Genomic DNA, 20256 nt, shown 5'->3' on the forward strand with positions numbered 1-20256 from the left:
CAGAACTGGACACAGTACTCCAGGTGAGGTCTGACCAGAGCAGAATACAGTGGCACTATTACTTCCCTTGATCTAGATGCTATACTCCTATTGATGCAGCCCAGAATTGTATTGGCTATTATAATGGGAGTAAAGGGCAGCATTGTGAAATTCTTCGGAGTGATCATTGAACTGCATTCAGGGATGGATGTTACAAAGTGCACCAGTATGGACTTCCAGCGAGGCAAGATGGCAAGCGCCAAAGCAGCACGGAGCTTCTGAGGACCGCAAGCACTAATGGCGCTGCCTGGATGGTGCCTGCACTGCCAACCCGGCCACTGCTGCCACCATGATTGGGGGGTAACCAGGGGTGCCCAACCTGACAACCAAGGAGGCTGTGAAGAGCCCCAAGCCACCTCCCAGTGGCCTCGACCTGGCTGGGACTGGTAGCATCCCAACGATAGCTGAGAAGAAGAAGAAGAAGAAGAAGAAGAAGAAGAAGAAGAAGAAGAAAAGGAGTTTGGATTTGATATCCCGCTTTTTCATTAGCCGAAGGAGACTCAAAGCGGCTAACAATCTCCTTTTCCTTCCTCCCCCACAACAAACATTCTGTGAGGTGAGTGGGGCTGAGAGACTTCAAAGAAGTGTGACTGGCCCAAGGTCACCCAGCAACTGCATGTGGAGGAGCGGAGATGCAAACCCGGTTCCCCAGATTACGAGTCTACTGCTCTTAACCACTACACCAGGCCTGGAGGCCTCTGGAGCCAAACAGAAAAAAAGCAGAAACCTCCAGATAAAAACCTGGCAAGCCAAAGGCCGACACAGTCTAAAAGACTTCTACAAAAACAACAAAGCTACAGAGCAGTTTGGTCAACAGCAGTGTCTACCAACTGCAATGAGCTACCCATATATTATGTTATGTAATGTCTCTAGCGAATCATTAAATCATCCCTCTGATTTTTTTCTTCTCCATAACTATTCAGAGCTGTACATTGGATGATATGCCTTTCAGTTTAATGTTTACTCAAGTGAGTGGTGCTTACTTCCAGAAACTAATGCTTTCCAGAACAGATTACGATGCTCTTGAACACGGCGAACTCATAACTCAGGATTATCAGTAGAGAGCAGCATTGTGAAATCATTTGCAGATGAAATTATTCAACTTCAATTAGGTACGACAGCATTTAGTTTGAAAGGGTCCAGTATTTCCTGAACATTCTCCCATTGAAACACTCACACATATTTTTCTTTTTAGCATAGTTTTTATTAATTTCCATCTTGAAACTGTTGAACATGGTGGCATTAGGGTATATCTTTGTATACATTAGAGCATATGACATGCAACAATATGAGCAAGGAAGGATAATAACTAAGCAGTGATTTTGAATTTGACACATTTCCACCATTTTCATTTTTCATATGACCAGTCAGAATTCCATTGATGAGGGAAGCCTTAAGCTAATCCAGACTCTCAGAGAAAGTTCATTCAGATACAGAGAGAAGATGGAAAATGGTTGTTTTATTCTAAGCCAGAAGCAAAAAGTCACTGAACTAATTGACAGCATGGAGATTCCAGAAGCAAACCCAGTAACCAGATCTATTATGACAGATTTTTTAAAGAACCCGGAGGAAACAAAGCCATTGCCTGACATCAACAAATACATTTCAGAATCAGAATACACTGCAGCCACAGATGTTAACATACCCAACTTCCTCTACCATTCCTCATAAGGCATGGTTTCCAGACCCTTTATCGTCTTGGTCACAATTCTCAGCACATCTACTTGGGAATATGATGCTTCAAGATCTTTGAATGTAAATGTTAACATGGGGATAAATGAACCAGCTTTGTTGGTTGATCTCTATGCCTGAAGTGTCATAAGAACTCAGGGCCAGATTTTAAGTAAGAGATGCTCCAATGCTAGTTTCATGGGATTCAGCATTAAGGCAGGTAAAGGGGAACACTTAAGGTTTGTGACAAAGCACAGATCAATTCTACCTGTAGGCTACTCAACCCAAATACCCTTGTTGAACAGGGGTGTTTTAAGAAAGGCTTGCATTGCACACACAGGTAGGCTAAGCAAGCCAGGAGCTTGTGAGCCTTAGAAACGTGGCAGAGCACAGAGCTGGTGGGGCATGGGCGATGTTGTAAGCCCAATAGCAGGAGTAAGGTCCAGGTCTTCCTGAGATGTTCCAGGGGGTAGCTGGAAGGTGAATTTCTGCAGGAGACTTGTGAAGAAGAGGAAGAGCTCCATTTTGGCAAGAGTCTCACCTAAACATGCTCTCCGACCTGTATGGAAACATAGGCAGCAGAGAAACTGGGTTTAGCAGTTGCTTAATAACATCCCAAGGGATGTGGGTGGCGCTGTGGGTTAAACCACAGAGCCTAGGACTTGCCAATCAGAAGGCTGGCGGTACGAATCCCTGCGACGGGGTGAGCTCCCGTTGCTTGGTCCCTGTTCCTGCCAACCTAGCAGTTTGAAAGCACATCAAAGTGCAAGTAGATAAACAGGTACCACTCCAGCGGGAAGGTAAATGGCGTTTCCGTGCGCTGCTCTGGTTCGCCAGAAGCGGCTTAGTCATGCTGGCCACATGACCTGGAAGCTGTACGCCGGCTCCCTTGGCCAATAAAGCGAGATGAGCGCCGCAACCCCAGAGTCGGCCACGACTGGACCTTACCTTTAATAACATCCCAAATACTTAAAAGCAGACGGAAATGCAGAGATGAAATAACAGCTCACAGTGCCCATCTTAAAAGAATTAAGAACTCCCAATACGAGCCATCCTGCAATGCTGAAAACCGGGGTGGGGATTTTTCAGCCTGAGGGCCACATTCCCTGGTGAGCAACATTCCAGGGGTGAACATTCCAGGGCCCCAACAGTGGGCAGATCTAGTGGCAGAAATGACCACAGCAACTGATGTGATTCTTTCCTTTGCACAATAGGTTACATTCGTGGCATGTAAAAATCCCATTGACTAAGCACACACTATGCAGGTATACACAAAAGTTTTTAAAAAGTTACCTGCGGAGAAAGGCATGAAAGCATCTCTCTTTACGAATTCTCCATCAGAATTAAGAAAATGTTCTGGATAGAATTTATATGGTTTCTCCCATTGAGATTCATCATGCAGCACAGAGGACAGCAATGGCATGATGTATGTCCCCTGCAAAAACAAAGCAAGAGCTATTTTAAAATAAAGCATATGCCTCTGGTACAATAAATACTGACTGCAGGAGAAATGAGATTTGAGTTCATTTGAGAAATGTCTTTAGTTTGACAAACTTTAACGTATAAGTCATGATCTCCCACCAGAAATGGTTTCTTTTCCAACCTTGTTCTTCCCATTGATATCTGTTTAATGGGTTGAAGCTGATGCCTGACAGCTTCTGATGGGTAGATTGCATGCTTTCAGTGTAATCCTATACAAGTCTGCACAGATGTCAACCACAATGAAGTCCAAGGGGCTTACTCCCAGGAAACCTTAAAATATATTGTAAATAGTAGGCAGCAGTTCAATGAAAAGGATCACCTTTGGAATGAAGTAGCCATTGAGGGTAACATCTGTAGCCGTGGCATGTGGCAGGTTGGTTGGGACGATATCAGCAAATCTCTGGATCTCATGGACCACAGCATCTGTATAAGGCATTTTTGTTCGGTGTTCAATCCTTGGCTGAGAAGATCCAACAACCCTTGCAATTTCTTCTTGGACCTTTACTGGGGGAAACAAAAAAGAAAGCATTCTTTTTTCTGCGAAGATAATCTGTTTGACTTTGGCCTCTTAAAATATTAATCTCCGCAGCATAGAACTGCTATAAGCTGGTTCTCCAATTTCCCGGACTCACAAATTTAATCTCTAGAATTTGACAAATGTATTTTTAAATAAGACAAACATTTTAATCAATAACCTGATATGCTGAGGGAGGGAAATGCATCCAGGATAATTATTAAAATATCATTGCTGGGAATATCCTGAAGGGGTAGCATTTACAGTGGTACCTCGGGTTAAGAACTTAATTCGTTCTGGAGGTCTGTTCTTAACTTGAAACTGTACTTAACCTGAGGCACCACTTTAGCTAATGGGGCCTCCTGTTGCTGCTGCGCCACCACTGCACAATTTCTGTTCTCATCCTGAAGCAAAGTTCTTAACCCGAGGTACTATTTCTGGGTTAGTGGAGTCTGTAACCTGAAGTGTATGAAACTGAAGCATATGTAACCTTGAGGTACCACTGTACATATAAAGGCAGGAAACAAGGATTTCTGGATCCTACAGAGCCAGAGAAATTTTGGAGAAAATATGGGCAAGAATTAGCTGTAGAAAGGGCATTTGAATTGGAAGGTGGAAGATTCAACAGAGGTGGAGAAATAAATAAGGAACAAGATGGCTTTGAAAATTCTAACTTGGAATGTTAATAGGCTAAATAATAGGACTAAATGAATAAAATTGAACATGTAAAGAAGTTAAACTTGGGTGTTATATGCCTCCAAGAAAATTGAACATGTAAAGAAGTTAAACTGGGATGTTAAATGCCTCCAAGAAACACATTGTGAAGAAACATAGAAGAATTTTAATAAATAAAAGGCATGGAAAGGACTTTGTACCTTCTGATATAACAAAAAAGAGAGGAGTTGCAATGTGTATAAAACCTGAGCTGGACCCAAAACAATTACAGTGGTACCTTGGGTTAAGTACTTAATTCGTCTGTAACCTGAAGTGTATGTAACCTGAAGTGTATGTAACCCGAGGTACCACTGTATTCAAAAATGAACAAAAGCAGTTTTAGAAGAAATGGGTAAATATTTAGAAGACAGCATACTACGTAAGATACCAAAATGATGGAATTACAGCAAGCTATTTTACAGGCAAAATTAGGGAAGGCACGTGGACCTGATGGACTTTCAGCAATATGTTATTAAAAAATTACAAGATTACCTGATGCAACCTTTAAAAGATATTATGAATATAACTTTGAATACAAGAGAGTTACCCAAATACTGGAAGAGTACAAACATAACTTTGATTCATAATCAAAATAGAGATCCAAAGCTGGTTAAGAGCTATTAACCAATTTCATTGTTGAATAACAATTATAAACTGTTTGCAGACAGATTAGCTAATAAGTTTAAAACTGTATTATAATAAATCTTTATTGCGGTTCAAAGTCTCATAGAGCAATTTCAGAAAAAAATACAGTTAAGACAGTCAACCACACAAGAAAGAGCAACAGAGGGGGTCATTTTGTTTTGTCTCTAGCATGATAATCTTTGTTTCTTATAACTTCCGAAAGAAACTTTGCCACGGCCAGTGTAATATCATTAGACCTGTCATCCAAAAGATATTTAGCATGGGAGGCTTCAGATTTTCCCAGCAGATTTGCCAGTAGGGGTTTGATCAGTTGGTCGTACTGCCACAATGCAGTAAGATATGCGTCATGCAATCGATGTCCTGAGAACATAAACAAAGCCTATTCTGATAAGGGATGCCGCTCAGTCAACCATTTAGCACAGGGGTCAGCAAACATTTTGAGCGGGGGGGCAATCCACTGTCCCTCAGACCTTGTGGGGGGCCTGACTATGGTTTTTTTTGGGGGGGGATGAACGAATTCCTATGCCCCACAAATAACCCAGAGGTGCATTTAAAAAAAAAGACACTCATGTAAAAACATGCTGATTCCCAGACTGTCCGCGGGCCGGATTTAGAAGGTGATTGGGCCAGATACGGCCCCTGGGCCTTAGTTTGCCTACTCATGATTTAGCACTTCCGATGGAAAAACATTTAGTCTGGCTTTGGTAAATAAATGCTGATAGGTTGGTACAGACAGGTTCCTAAGATATGAGGCTATCTGGATGGTGTACTCATGTTGGATTCCTGCGGCTACTGGGCCACAAATTGCATGAGATCAAGATCACAGGTCACTATGTGAAATGTCCTTTGCCTCAGGGATTCAAGGGCGGTCTCATAGGCCAGATGATACAAGATTACCTGATGCAACCTTTAAAATATATTTTGAATATAACTTAATAGGAAAAGTTACCCAAATCCCGGAAGAGTGCATACATAACTTTGATCCATAAGCAAAATAGAGATCCAAAGCTGGTTAAGAGCTATCGACCTATTTCGTTGTTGAATAACGATTATAAACTGTTTGCAGACATATTAGCTAATGGGTTGAAAACTGTATTAAAAGAGGTAATCCATTAAGGCTGGATCAGGCTGATTTTTTGCTGGGAAGACAAATGAAAGATAATAATAGAAACATAATTGATGTAATAGAATATTTAGTAGTGATAAATGAAAAATTGGCAGCTTTAATGTTTTTAGACTGCGAGGAAGCATTTGACAATGTCTCCTGGGAATTTATATCTTTAAGGCTTTGGAATATATGGATTGTGGAGACACTTTTAAAAAGGAGTTACGGCAATATATACTGATCCATCAGTAAGTAATGTATTGACTGAGAATTGTAAAATAACTAAAGGAAGTAGACATGGTTGCCCACTGTCACCTTCGTTGTTTATAACAGTTTTAGAAGTTTTGGCACAAAGAATAAGATGTAACCAAGAAAATAAAGGAATAAAAGTGGCACAGAGACAATATAAATATATATAATATAATATAATATAATATAATATAATATAATATAATATAATTAATATAATATAATATAATAACTAATAATATAATATAAATTAAAAGCTTTTGCAGATAACGTGCTGATATTTGTTGAGGAACCTATAGAGTCAACCCTGAAGGCACTGTAAGATATATATATATATATATATATATGCTTTCGTAGATTTTCACGGGTACAGGAATGCAGGTTTTGGTGTCTTCGGGTGTCTTCCCGTGTAAAAGTTGGGGTGTCTAGGCGACGTTTCGACGAGGTCTCACTCGTCATCTTCAGGCTGGTGCTTTCGGCTTCTTGTTACTGGAACAGAGCAGGATCTCAGTGTTTGAGTTCCTATAAATACTGTTGAGGAGGTGTGGTGTATAGCCTCCAATGTTCTGGGCAGAGAGGAGGTTCCCAGGCTAGTGTGCCTTTTCTTCTTTTGTTCCTTAATTACTTGAGGGATATCTTGAGTGATTTCTTGAGTGATTTCCTGAATCCCACTTAGGTGGGTCATTAGGTGTGGATTAGTTGTTAAAGCCTTCGTGTCTTGAACTCTTGAACTTTGTGAAGAGTTTTTCTGAGAAGATGGCTGTGCTGCACTTGGTTGTGCTCTGGCTTGGCTTCGTGTATAGGGGCGAGCTGTGGTTTTGTGGCCTGTGCCAGCCAGATCTGTGTAGGGATTGCAGGGGGGTGCAGCATCCGGAGGTGCCACCCTGGTTTGGCTACTGGATGGTGTCTGTAATTTATCTGTGGAGAGGGTCTGGGTTTGGGTCTGGTGTGGTTGATTGGTGATGGCGTTCTGTGTGCCTCTGGATCTGGTGTCAGATTTTGTGGGGAGGGCTAATTTCCAGATGTCTGGCAAGCGGGATGTGTCGTCACGCTTGTTCATGTTGTGAGGGTGTTTCTCTATCTCGATGGCTTCCATGATTATTCTCTTGTGGTGATGTTCCATGTTAAAGAGCAATTTGGAATCTGCAAAATTAATTTCGTGTCCTGTTTCTTTCATGTGTTGGAAAAGAGAGGAAGTTTTTTCTTCTTTTTTGACGGCATTCTTGTGTTCTGCGATCCGTGCATTTATTCGTCTGTTTGTTTGTCCAATGTACGTGGCTGGGCAGACTTTGCAGGGTATTTCATAGACCCCTTGGTTTTCCAACTGAATTTTATCCTTGGGGTTTCTGAGGATATTGGCTATTTTTTGGTTGGTGCAAAAGGCTGTTTTGATATTGTGTTTATGGAGGATTTTGCTAATTTTATCTGTAGTGCCCTTGATATAAGGAAGGAGGGCTATGCCATTGTTTTCTTCTGTGTCTTGGTTTTTGGGGGGTGTTTCTTTTTGGATTAGCTTCGTAACCCTGTTTTGCTGGTATCCATTGGCAATTAACACATTTGAGAGATTCTGTAACTCAGTTGTCAAGTGGTCTTCGTCAGCCAGGCGTTTGGTTCTGGAGATGAGAGTCTTGGCTACGGAGTTTATTTGTGCAGGGTGGTGGTGTGATTGTGCATGTAAGTAGCGGTTGGTGTGTGTTTTTTTCCGGTAGATAGTGTGTCCTAGGGAGCCATCAGGTTTTTTGTAGATTAGGACGTCAAGGAAGGGAAGTTGGTTGTTGGCTTCTATTTCCATAGTGAATTGTATTTTGGGGTGTAGGCTGTTGAGATGTGTGAGGAAGCTATCCAGTTTTTCCTTCCCGTGTGGCCAAATTACAAAGGTGTCGTCAACATATCTGAGCCAAAGTTTGGGTTTGTGTTCTGACTTGTCTAAAGCATTGGTTTCAAAGTGTTCCATGTACAGGTTAGCGATGACCGGTGAGAGGGGTGATCCCATAGGTGCTCCTTCTATCTGTTTGTATCTTTGTCCATTGTGGATGAAGTACGTGTTGGTTAGGCAGTGGTTGGTCAGGTCCAAGATGTATTCGGGGGGATTGTATTTGTTTTGAATGGCTGTCAAGGCTTCATTAATGGGCACTTGTGTGAAGAGAGATACAACATCGAAGCTCACAAGTAGGTCATTGGGTTGTAGGTTTTGCTTCTTTATTGTTTCTATGAACTGGAAGGAGTTTGGAACGTGTGAAGAGATGGATTCTGCATAGGGCTGAAGTTGCTTGGCGAGAAATTTAGCGAGATTTTGTAGAGGTGAGCCTATGGAGCTGACTATTGGTCTGAGTGGTGTTCCTTCTTTGTGTATCTTGGGGAGGCCGTAGAGTTTGGGGCATCTGGATGATTTTCCTCTCTTTTCCAACACATGAAAGAAACAGGACACGAAATTAATTTTGCAGATTCCAAATTGCTCTTTAACATGGAACATCACCACAAGAGAATAATCATGGAAGCCATCGAGATAGAGAAACACCCTCACAACATGAACAAGCGTGACGACACATCCCGCTTGCCAGACATCTGGAAATTAGCCCTCCCCACAAAATCTGACACCAGATCCAGAGGCACACAGAACGCCATCACCAATCAACCACACCAGACCCAAACCCAGACCCTCTCCACAGATAAATTACAGACACCATCCAGTAGCCAAACCAGGGTGGCACCTCCGGATGCTGCACCCCCCTGCAATCCCTACACAGATCTGGCTGGCACAGGCCACAAAACCACAGCTCGCCCCTATACACGAAGCCAAGCCAGAGCACAACCAAGTGCAGCACAGCCATCTTCTCAGAAAAACTCTTCACAAAGTTCAAGAGTTCAAGACACGAAGGCTTTAACAACTAATCCACACCTAATGACCCACCTAAGTGGGATTCAGGAAATCACTCAAGAAATCACTCAAGATATCCCTCAAGTAATTAAGGAACAAAAGAAGAAAAGGCACACTAGCCTGGGAACCTCCTCTCTGCCCAGAACATTGGAGGCTATACACCACACCTCCTCAACAGTATTTATAGGAACTCAAACACTGAGATCCTGCTCTGTTCCAGTAACAAGAAGCCGAAAGCACCAGCCTGAAGATGACGAGTGAGACCTCGTCGAAACGTCGCCTAGACACCCCAACTTTTACACGGGAAGACACCCGAAGACACCAAAACCTGCATATATATATATATATATATATATATATATATATAATATATATATATATATAGCAGGTCTTAAAATTAAATTTAAATTTAATTTTAATTTTAATTAAATTAATTAAAATTTTAATTTTAATTAAATTTAAATTTAAAAAAAATTAAAATTAAAATTAATAAGATAAAACCAAACTCCTGGTGAAAATTTTGAAGGATGAGAGTAAAAATAAATTACAAAGTTTATCCATCTTAAAGAGTGAAAAGAAGATTCAATATTTGGAGCAAAGAATATAAACTTGTATAAGGATAATCATTTAAAAACTTGGGAGGATATTAAAATAAATTTGCAAATATGGAGGCGAATGAAACTTTCATTACAGGGTAGGGTATCAACCATTAAAATGAATGTATTACCGAGGATATTATTTTAGTTTATGCTTCTTATTATTATTTATTGAATTTATATACTGCCCTATATCCAGAGGTTCACAGAATAAAATCAAATATAAAACCACAAAATACATAATCAAAATAAAAACAACAACCCAATAAACGCCCCAAACCACGTTTTTAAAAGGTCATTTCAATTATTACCAGCAAGACAGATTGTTTCAACAAATGGCAAAAATATATTTATAAATATATCTGGCAAGAGAAATAATGAGAATAAAATATAAAATATTGATAGATGTGAAAGAGAGAAGAGGTTTCTTCCCGCTGCATATAAGATTCTATTATGAAGCACCTTGTCTATTCTGTTTGAGGGAATGATTGTTATTGAAGAATCCACATATTTCAGATTGGGAAGCTCATGACAATATTTTTGGTTGGCACGCTTACTTGAGGTATGAAAATGTGAAAGTACATAAAGGTTTTATAAACTATATAATCAGAAAAAAATGTATAGAGTATGGATAAGTATAAAAACCTGTTGGAGACCAAAACACCACTATGGCTTTCACCTTTGGAGAATTTACCGGTAAATTAAATTTTTTAAAAGATTTATCAGAGATGTTACCAACATGGTTACAATATCATCATTTGAATGAAGTATTTAAAAGGGATATGAAACTAGAAAGAGACCTGTTAAACTGTAATGTTAAAGTGATATCTAAAATGTGTAAGATCTTATTGGAATGGGAGACAAAGGACGAATAAGTGAAATCTTCAATGATACACTGGGCAATAGATATTAGTAATAATATAGAAATGGAGGCATGGGAAAATTTATCAAATGTGGATATAAAATTTACAGAATGTTATAGTTTAAGAGACAACTATATGAAAATGTTATATAAATGGTATCTAACACATAATAGTTTGGCTCAAATGTATAAATCCAACTTGAATATGTGCTGGAAACGTAAAGAGAAAGAAAGTACCTTTTTGATATGTGGTGGTCTAGTAATAAAGTTAAAGCTTACTGGGAAATGATATAAAATGAACTGAAAAAGATGTTTAAGATGTTTGAAAAACCAGAAGCTTTTCTTTTGGAAATCTTGGGATTGGAACTACAGTATATAAATTTATTTATGTATGCAACCACAGCTGCAAGAATGTTATTTGCCCATACATAAATAAATGGAAGGAAGAACAGGTCCCGACAAGAGAAGAAAGGATACAGGTTAATGGGCTACACAGAAATGACCAAACTTACCATGAGAATAACATATTAAGATAACCTTTTTTTTTTTATTAAAAAAAAGAAAGGAATGGAAATGCTTTATGTAATATTAGCAAACAAACTGTAAACATACTAAGACATTGGCAGGATTAATGTAAAAACCTGCAGTTTCAATATATATATGGGATATATAAGGGAATATATATCTAAAAGAATATGTTGGGATAATTTGGAGTACACAGGAAGATGAAACGAAATGTAAAGAATCACAGAAAGAGGGAGTCCAGGTTGAAATGCTAAACTTATGATTGAATAATTGTTGTGAGATAGATAGATATGAAAATTATTAATATTTTCTCTCTCTAATAGTTACATATATCTGGAATTAAGCTATATCAGACTAATCGGAGCCAGCCCAATGAAAAGCACTCACTCTGAATTTCAGGATGTTTCATCATTAGTAACAGTCCCCAGCGCAGTGTGGTAGAAGTGGTCTCTGTGCCAGCAGCAAATAAGTTGGACACAATAACTGTTAAGTTTTTGTTGTGGAAATATACATTCGTCTTGTTCTTCTTCTTCTCCTGGGTCACAAAGAGTATGAACTGGTTAAAACGAATGGAGTGAGAAAATTTCATGTGCAAAGATAAAAATGAATACCTGACTGGACCCGATGATCCAAAGTATCATTGCACATCACCACAGTCTCTGAGCAGTGAGAGATTCCAGGTTTCCAGACTATGCCATCATGATGAAAGAGGGTTTATTTAAACATACAGTGGTACCTCGGGATGTGAACGGGATCTGTTCTGGAGCACCGTTCGCATCCTGAACAGAACATAAGATGCGATTGTGCGTCTTCACATGCGCTGGTCGTGTTTCACTGTTTCCGCGCATGTGTGTGATGTCATTTTGCCTGTCTGCGCATGCTCGAGCGGCAAAACCCGGAAGTAATGCACTCCGTTAGTTCCGGGTTCCCGCAGAGCGCAACCCGAAAATACTTATCCTGAAGCGTATTTATCCCGAGGTATGACTATATATAGAGGGGCTCAGCATCAAGACCCCAAAATGTCTTGCTTCTCCATAGTCACAGCTGTTGTTCTCCATCTACCAGCTAAGAGAGGAGGTTGGGGAAGCTTGGCAATCCAACTCCTTCTTCTCTGATGCGAACCGTGGTGCTTGACTCCTCAGCCAACAGCCTTTGTTTAAACAAAGGAACTAGTGGCAGTATTTAGATGACAAGTATATGGCCCTCATCTCACAAAGAAACTTGTCTGACTGATTCAACAATAGATTCCTCCATTAGAATTACAGTGGTGCCTCGCAAGACGAAAAGAATCCGTTCCGGGAGTCTTTTCGTCTTGCGGTTTTTTCGTCTTGCGAAGCAAGCCCATTGACGTAGTAGCGCTATTAGCTAAAAAAGGGCTAAAAACGGCTTTTTGGGGGGGGGGATTAGCGGTTTTGCTGCTAAAATGCTTTTAGCAGCTTAGCGATTCAGAATAAGGGGTTTTGGAGCAAAAAAAAAAAAATCGATTTCCCCCCCGTCATTTTTCGTCTTGCGAAGCAAGCCCATAGGGAAATTCGTCTTGCGAAGCGCCTCTGCAGACGGAAAACCCTTTCGTCTTGCGGGTTTTCCGTCTTGCGAGGCATTCGTCTTGTGGGGCACCACTGTAACCCTTACTGGGTACAAGGTCTCCACAAGCTGGAACGTGCTCAGGCATCATGCAGACTGACCCCACAAACCTGCAACAGTATTATGATTGCATACATGGAAGGCAGCATTTCTGGTGAACACTTGTGGAGATCTGAAAGTGTTCTGGTGAACACTTGTGGAGATCTGAAACAACATAAAGTGTTGTTTTCTGCTGACATATATGGTTCTCAGTGAACTTCTTTAATGTACTTACTCATAGTCTTTAATGTATTTACTCATAGTCTAAAATGGAAAAAATGACACAGAAAAACCACATATTCATCTAGAACTGTTTCATTAAACTGAGATAGACAATGTGGTGCCCTCCATATTTTCGCGATTGCAACTCCTTTCTGCCACACTTTCCAACAGGAAGAGTAACACCGATAGAGTTGCTGGTTGTAATAGCTGCCTGTCCCACTGGGAGCCAGAGGGGAGTCAAGTTCAAGTTCAAGTTTTATTGCGGCAAAAGCCAGTAACACTAAACACCACAAGATCAGACAAAGAGAATTCAACAATGGCATCAGAAAAAAAAGAAGAAGAAAAAGAAAAAGGATTACACAAGGGAACTTCGCATTGTGCCATTCAGCAGAAGAGATTTACGCTTCCCGATTACCAAAGTGCAGAATTTGGCCACCTCATATGATATTGAGCTTGAGGAATCTTCCAGAAGATATTTTCGTAAAATTTCGGGGGAGGATTCCAAATAATGTTGTAGGGGTATAAATTTTGATAAAAGCGGCAAAATAAATTGAGGGGAGAGGGGAGTGAAGAGAGGAAGGAGAAAAGGGAAGAATCTTAACTGTGGTGGTTAAGAGGGAGAAGGATAAATGCCTGGCCTATTGCCAAAGAGCAAATGCTTCCCTACTGTGGAATAGTCTGCCTCACATAAGGAGCAGACTTAAAATTAATTAAGTCCTAGTCCAACTGCCAACTGAGGACTGCAATAAATCAAAGACTACCTCTCCCCATATAAATCGACCAAGATCCTGCAGATCCATCTAAGGCTTCTTCCTGTAGCTCCTCTCCAAGAATAACGGAGCATGGCAACATGAGAATTGGCCTTTTCAGCAGCAGCTCCCCATTATTAACAATTTAATGCCTCTCCACTCTAAGTTCTTCCAATTGTTCATTCAATAGTTGATGCATGGCACCAACAGGCAGTGGGGTGTTTTTCAGTATTTTCACCACACTGAGCACTTTTTTTCATTCTGCTTGATGATATTTTTCAATCTTTACTCCCAGGCCTCTTGGGTTCACCTTATTCAACTGAAAAAGTCCAAATATAGCTCTTTAATTGTTCTCATCGTGTCTAAAACAGCCTTTCTCTGTTTCAATATGATGAGTTGTCAAGGGTTCCAACAAATCTTAACAGTAAAATAACCCATAAATATTTGCATATTGTATCTTCATTAAATCATACCTAGTGCCACATTCCAATCTCATTTCTAGTTGGTGATGTTTCACTTCGGGGTTTTTTAAAAAGGAAAGATTTCTCTCTCTTTTTTGCAATTTCATCCAGTCATTTTACAAACCTATGAGGTGAGGGGGTTTTTCTTCCTTCAATTTGCTAACTAGAATCTCGCTTTCTAAATCCAATCTCTGTCACCTCCAGTCATCTTTTAACATAAATCCATCAATCTCTCTGGGCTCCACAACAGCTCTTTTATATAACCCCATTGTCATTTTTTCTTGATCGGGGATTTTTTTCAGAAATGCTGGTGAGCATGCAACCTTTGCTCCTACACAGGCAACATCTGTACCGTTAACACATTAACAATGGCCGAAGATTGGGAAATGGTAGGAAGTATGCCATGTTGGTCCCTTCTGCAATAAGTCTGCCTGACTACAACTTATGCATTCACCTGTGAAAATGCCCTCAAAACATGAATTGAAAATGGCAATGCTTATTCTGGGCCAACTTAAAAGACTCCATTACCTCTTGCTGTTGGATAAGAAATGAGTCAATAAAGCTCCTCTGGTCATTTTCATCCAAATCTCTGAGGTGTTTTATGAAGGTGGCATTTATGAAGGCAAACAGCTCATCTCTGTTTTGAATGACAGTCTTATAAGCCCCCAAAAGAAAACCAAGAGCAGGAAACATGTTATACAGCTGAAAGGATAAAATGTGAAAAAAGAAAAAGAGACATTAGAAAAAACTCAGTATTGTACTCTCAGCTGGGTCTCTCAGAGCATGATTGCCCAAATACAAAACAAAACTCTTGAATGCCATTTGGAATGGGGGATGGGCTACCTCAGCATAGCATAATTTATGTGCAACCCCGGAATAATAGGCTATGAAGGGTCTCCTCTGGAGGTTTGCCTTCAGAGAGGGAGATCTGCCCTTGGAGGCCTCTTCTGAGCCATCATGGAACAAACAATCACTTGTTCTTCCTTGTCCTTGGAGTCCTGATGGCAGTGAGGCCAGAAAACGTGTGTGCAAAGGAGACTTTGTTATAGATATGGGATGACTGTGCCATGTGAGTTTTCTAAATATTTCGAATCACCACCAAGTTTCTCACAATATCATTTTGTGTTTTGTAGTGAATCGTGAACAATATACAATAAACAGGTTGCCCTCCCCACTTTGCATACACCGTTATTATAATCAACTGTTTGTTTGTTTTAAATGGAAAAAATAGATTACCGTGACTGAAGTGCTTCCGAAAAGCCGGATATTTTCATTGACCAACTTCAGAAGTCTTATGTATGTGGGATCTTCATAATCAAATCGCTTGTCTAGTAGTAGGGCCACTATAATATTGGAAGCAGCTGCATTCATAATTGTGGTGGTCTCAAACGGGTTTCCTATACATAAATATGACAGTTAAACAAAAATATTCTGTTGAAATTCCAAGTATGGAAAAGGCATTGTTTTTAAGTCTGTTCTTTGTTGCCTTAAATCCCTACTGGCAGCTTCCCTATGTGTAGACCTCATTTAACAAATAAACTGATCCTAAGTGCTGCTGGATGTGGCCATAGCTGTGCTAAGAAATGCTTGGAAGTCACAGGAGTTATTGCAGTACAATCTGCACATTACAGGAACAGACCAATTGCAGGGAACCCTGGGATTTGTGCTTCTGGAAGTTAGGAATATGTAACACAATAGTCTTGGCTCCTTTAAACTATGGTAGTGTAGCTATGCACCAGAGGAAAACACCAACCCACCTTCGTAAGATTCAAATTTCTTTATCAGGACACTGCATTCCTCAACAATTCTGTCCTCTATTGTCCTCTTTCCCATTCCATAGTCCCGCAATGTGCTTAAAGCAAACCGCCGCATCACTTTCCAGTTTTCACCATTAGACAGACTTACACCTGAAAACGGGAGGAAAGGTTTCATGTTTGCATGGCCATTGAACAAAGAATCAATATATTATGTTCTGCATTTCTTCCATGGAACTGAGAATGGATCCCAGCTATTCTCTCAGTCAGACTCAGACTTCTGAGCTTTGACAAAGTAGCTGGTAGATGTGCCATCAGAGCATGACCTGAGAACAAATAGATAGAGAGGATAGAGTAGAGGGTTGTTTGTACATGACAGTGGTCACAGCAGCACTCAGCTTGTTACTTTGTATTCAATGAGCAGACATTATGCCTTCTTAATTTATCCTCTCTGTGTAGGCTATGCCGGAAAATGGTCAGTCAGTTTCCCCTTGGTGTGTGGCATTACTTTTCCATGTGACATGTCACAATTCTCCTGCCCCATTCTCCCCCACCTCTACAATATGACTGTTGGGAAGAAGGTCGGAATGGGAAAGGTTTGCTTTAACTGGTCTCTATTTTTGTTTCTTCAACAGAGCCCCACTGAGCCACTGAAAGTCAAGACCAAAAAAAGTTGGTCTGGTCTACTCTTTTTAACATTTTAGCTTGATCTGTAGAAATTGACAGGTGACACTTTTTGTGACACATTCTCAGCCTAATGCCTACAGATACACTGTCAATTTCAATGGCACTGAGGTGGGTTGAAGAATTCTCAAGGATTTTCCCCACAGGAAACAATGGATTTCGTTGACTTGCTTTGCAAACACTCATCTTATGAACCATTTCTTGGGAACAGATTGCGTTCACCTGGTGGGACCAGTCTGTGTCTGCAAGCATTACAAGTTCCAATAGAAAGGTAAGTGCCTCACCAAAGCCTTGTGCAAGCTCTTGAAATAATGCAAAGGTGGGCCTGTCAGCAAATGCGTCCGCCTGATTAACTAGAGCCTCCTTTACTGTCTCATATCCTGTCAACACCACAATTTTCCGAGGTCCCATTTGGATGCCCAAGACAGGGCCATATTGCTTTGACAACTGGAATTCAACAGAAGAAAAAGTGAGAAACAGAGTTCTGGCATACCCAAAGAATATATTAATGTAAATCATCTGTCACAGAACCAAGACTGCATTAGTTTGCACATTTACCTGAGAGTAAAGGCTCTTTTATACAATCCACAGTTTGACTGTTAGACTTTTATCAGATTTTTTCAATAACAGAATCCAAATAACCTAATGATAAAGTAAAAGAGCATTGTCTATGCCACAATCCTCTTCGAGACATTTGCTACTAATAGCTGTAGCAGCAACAGTTGCTGGACTCATGATACAGCAGCTCAGCCTTTTCACCCAGTTCAGTAGACTCCACCTTGGGAGCAGGGCCAGGGCAGGAGAGTGCTAGAGTCAAGTTGCATGGGATGTCTAGTCAAGTTGCATGGGATTAATTCCAAACTGTTACCTCCAAGGATGTGGATAGGCTGCTTGGACAAGTACAACTGATGACCTGTCTCCTTCATCCTTGCCCATTCTGGCTCATAAAAGCTCTTTGGGGTGGTGCAGACCTGTTAAAGAGCCTTTCCAAACCCGCTGAAAGTGGTGGTTATAAAGGCACTTATTAAAAAATAAATCTTTGCACCCAGCTAATATGGTGAACTATTACCCAGTCTCAAATCTTCCATTCTTTGGCAAGGTGATTGAGCGGGTGGTTGCTGAACAACTCAAGGCACGCCTGGAGGATGCGGACCATTTGGATCTCTTCCAATCTGGATTCAGGCCTGATCATAGGACTGAAACTGTAGGCCAGTGATCTCCGGCAGCTAAGAACAAAGGTGAAAGCTCTTTCCTAGTTCTGCTGGATCTCTCAGTGGCCTTTGATACCATCAAGCATGACATCCTTCTGGACCATCAAGAGGGGCTGGGGGCTGGAAACACTGCTATACAGTGGTTTTGCTCCTTCCTCCTGGACTGTGTCCAGAAAGTGGTGTTGGGAGATAACTGTTCATGCCCCTGGGCTCTCACTTGTGGGGTGCCTCAGGGTTCCATCCTCTCCTCCATTATTTTCAACATCAACATGAAGCTGCTGGGAGAGATCATCAGGAGGTTTGGGCTACATGTTCATCAGTATGCAGATGATAACCAGCTCTACCTCTCTTTTAAAACAGAACAGTGAAGGTCCTGTGTGAGTGTCAGGAGGCAGTTGGAGGTAGATGGTGGCTGAATTGAGGATGAATCCTGACAAGACAGAAGTACTGTTTTGCGGGGACAGGGGGTTGGCAGGTGTGGAGGACTCCCTCGTCCTGAATGGGGTAACTGTGCCCTGGAAGGAACAGGTGTGCAGCCTTGGAGTAATTTTGGACAAACAGCTGCCCATGAAGGCACAGGTCAATTCTTTGTCCAGGGCAGCTGTCTACCAGCTCCATCTGGTACACAGGCTGAGACCCTACCCACCCACAGACTGCCCACAGACTGTCTCGCCAGAGCGGTGCATGCTCTAGTTATCTCCCGCTTGGACTACTGCAATATGCTCTACATGGGGCTACATTTGAAGGTGACCCAGACACTGTAACTAATCCAGAATGCAGCAGCTAGACTGGTTACTGGGAGTGGCTGCCGAGACCATATAACACCGGCCTGTAAAGGCCAATATTGGCTACCAGTACATTTTTAAGCGCAATTCAAAGTGTTGGTGGTGACCTTTAAAGCTCCAACCGGCCTCGGCCCAGTATACCTGAAGGAGCATCTCCACCCCCATCATTGAGCCCAGACACTGAGACCCAGCTCTGAAGGCCTTCTAGCAGTTCCCTCACTGCGAGAAGTGAGGTTACAGGGAACCAAGCAGAGGGCCTTCTTGGTAGTGATGCCCGCCCTGTGGAATGCCCTCCCATCAGATGTCAAGGAAATAAACAACTATCTGACTTTTAGAAGACACCTGAAGGCAGTCCTTTTAAAGTAAGTTTTAAAGTTTGGTGTCTGATCATGTTTGATCATGTTCCTAATCTGTTGGGAGCCATCCAGAGTGGCAGGGGAAACCCAGCCAGATGGGTGGGGTATAAATAATAAGTTATTATTAAATTATTATTATTATTCAGTTGCGGCAGCACAAATATTTGCTAGGAATAATCAGAAAACCAGAACAAATTAGGCAGTTGTAAGGATAAATGTGATTATACCTTTAATGGCACCTCTTAAATCTAGTTTAGAAAGATAGGCTGAAGGAGGAGGCTGGGCTGGGCAAGGTTTGTATCAGCACTTTTGCATCCTTGAAAATAGAGGCAGAGTCAAACGGGATTCGACACCAGACACCCCCAGACACCTTGTTCAAATTACCAGGTATAAATTACAACTAGGTCCTATGACTATTTATTGGGAAAGATAATAGGAGGTTCTGTAGCACACAAAGGAAAGATGAGATTTATAGGCTGTAAAAGAACAAAGTGTATTATTATTATTATTATTATTATTATTATTATTATTATTATTACCCCGCTCTGCTGACTGGGCTGCCCCAGTACCCTTTAGCCTTGCCATGGGAAGAACTGGAAGCTTTACCTTTAACATGGTTCTGTAAGGCCTCTTGAGATCCATGATGTGGAGATTCCCAATGAGAGGTAAAGGCCTTGGACCTGGTGGAAGATTTTGGGAGCTCTTGCTCCAGAAAGCGCCCAGTTTCAAGACAAAGGAAATAATAAGGATAAAGAGGAACAAAGCTGGAATCGCCTCCGTCCAATCCATTTCGTTTTTGCAAGCAATTATTTGGGGTAGTGGTTACAATGAAAGCTACAGTGCAATTTGGTGAAGAACAATGTCTTGCAACTGCAGTGAGCAACATATATATTATGCTAGGTACTGTCTCTAGCAAATCATTAAACCATCCAGTAAAATGGAAATGTGTTCTGATTTGCCCCTCTGATTTTTTTCTTCTTCTCCACAACTATTAAAATCTGTACATGGGATGATTTACCTTTCAGTTTAATGTTTACTCAAGTGAGTGGTGCTTACTTCCAAAAACTGTTGCCTCCCAGAACAGATTCAAATTCTCTTGAACTTGGCTGCAGACCTGTCACCCAGATTATG

General features: G+C 41.0%; 1 protein-coding gene across 1 annotated transcript; it reads right to left on the minus strand.

Moving 5' to 3' along the window:
- Positions 1 to 1834: 1834 nt before the first annotated feature.
- LOC310675238 (cytochrome P450 2K6-like) lies at positions 1835 to 19935 on the minus strand. Its single transcript, XM_083435519.1, has 9 exons — positions 19732 to 19935; positions 17058 to 17220; positions 16093 to 16242; positions 15572 to 15732; positions 14864 to 15037; positions 11668 to 11815; positions 3512 to 3696; positions 3004 to 3145; positions 1835 to 2269 (listed from the first exon to the last, which is right to left on the minus strand). The coding sequence occupies exons 1-9, from the start codon at positions 19912 to 19914 to the stop codon at positions 2082 to 2084; spliced, it is 1494 nt and encodes a 497-aa protein (XP_083291645.1). The 5' UTR covers positions 19915 to 19935; the 3' UTR covers positions 1835 to 2081.
- Between the last annotated feature and the right edge of the window lie 321 nt (positions 19936 to 20256).

The sequence above is a fragment of the Podarcis tiliguerta genome (assembly GCF_965153285.1).
Source record: "Podarcis tiliguerta genome assembly, chromosome: 3".
NCBI lineage: Eukaryota > Metazoa > Chordata > Lepidosauria > Squamata > Lacertidae > Podarcis > Podarcis tiliguerta.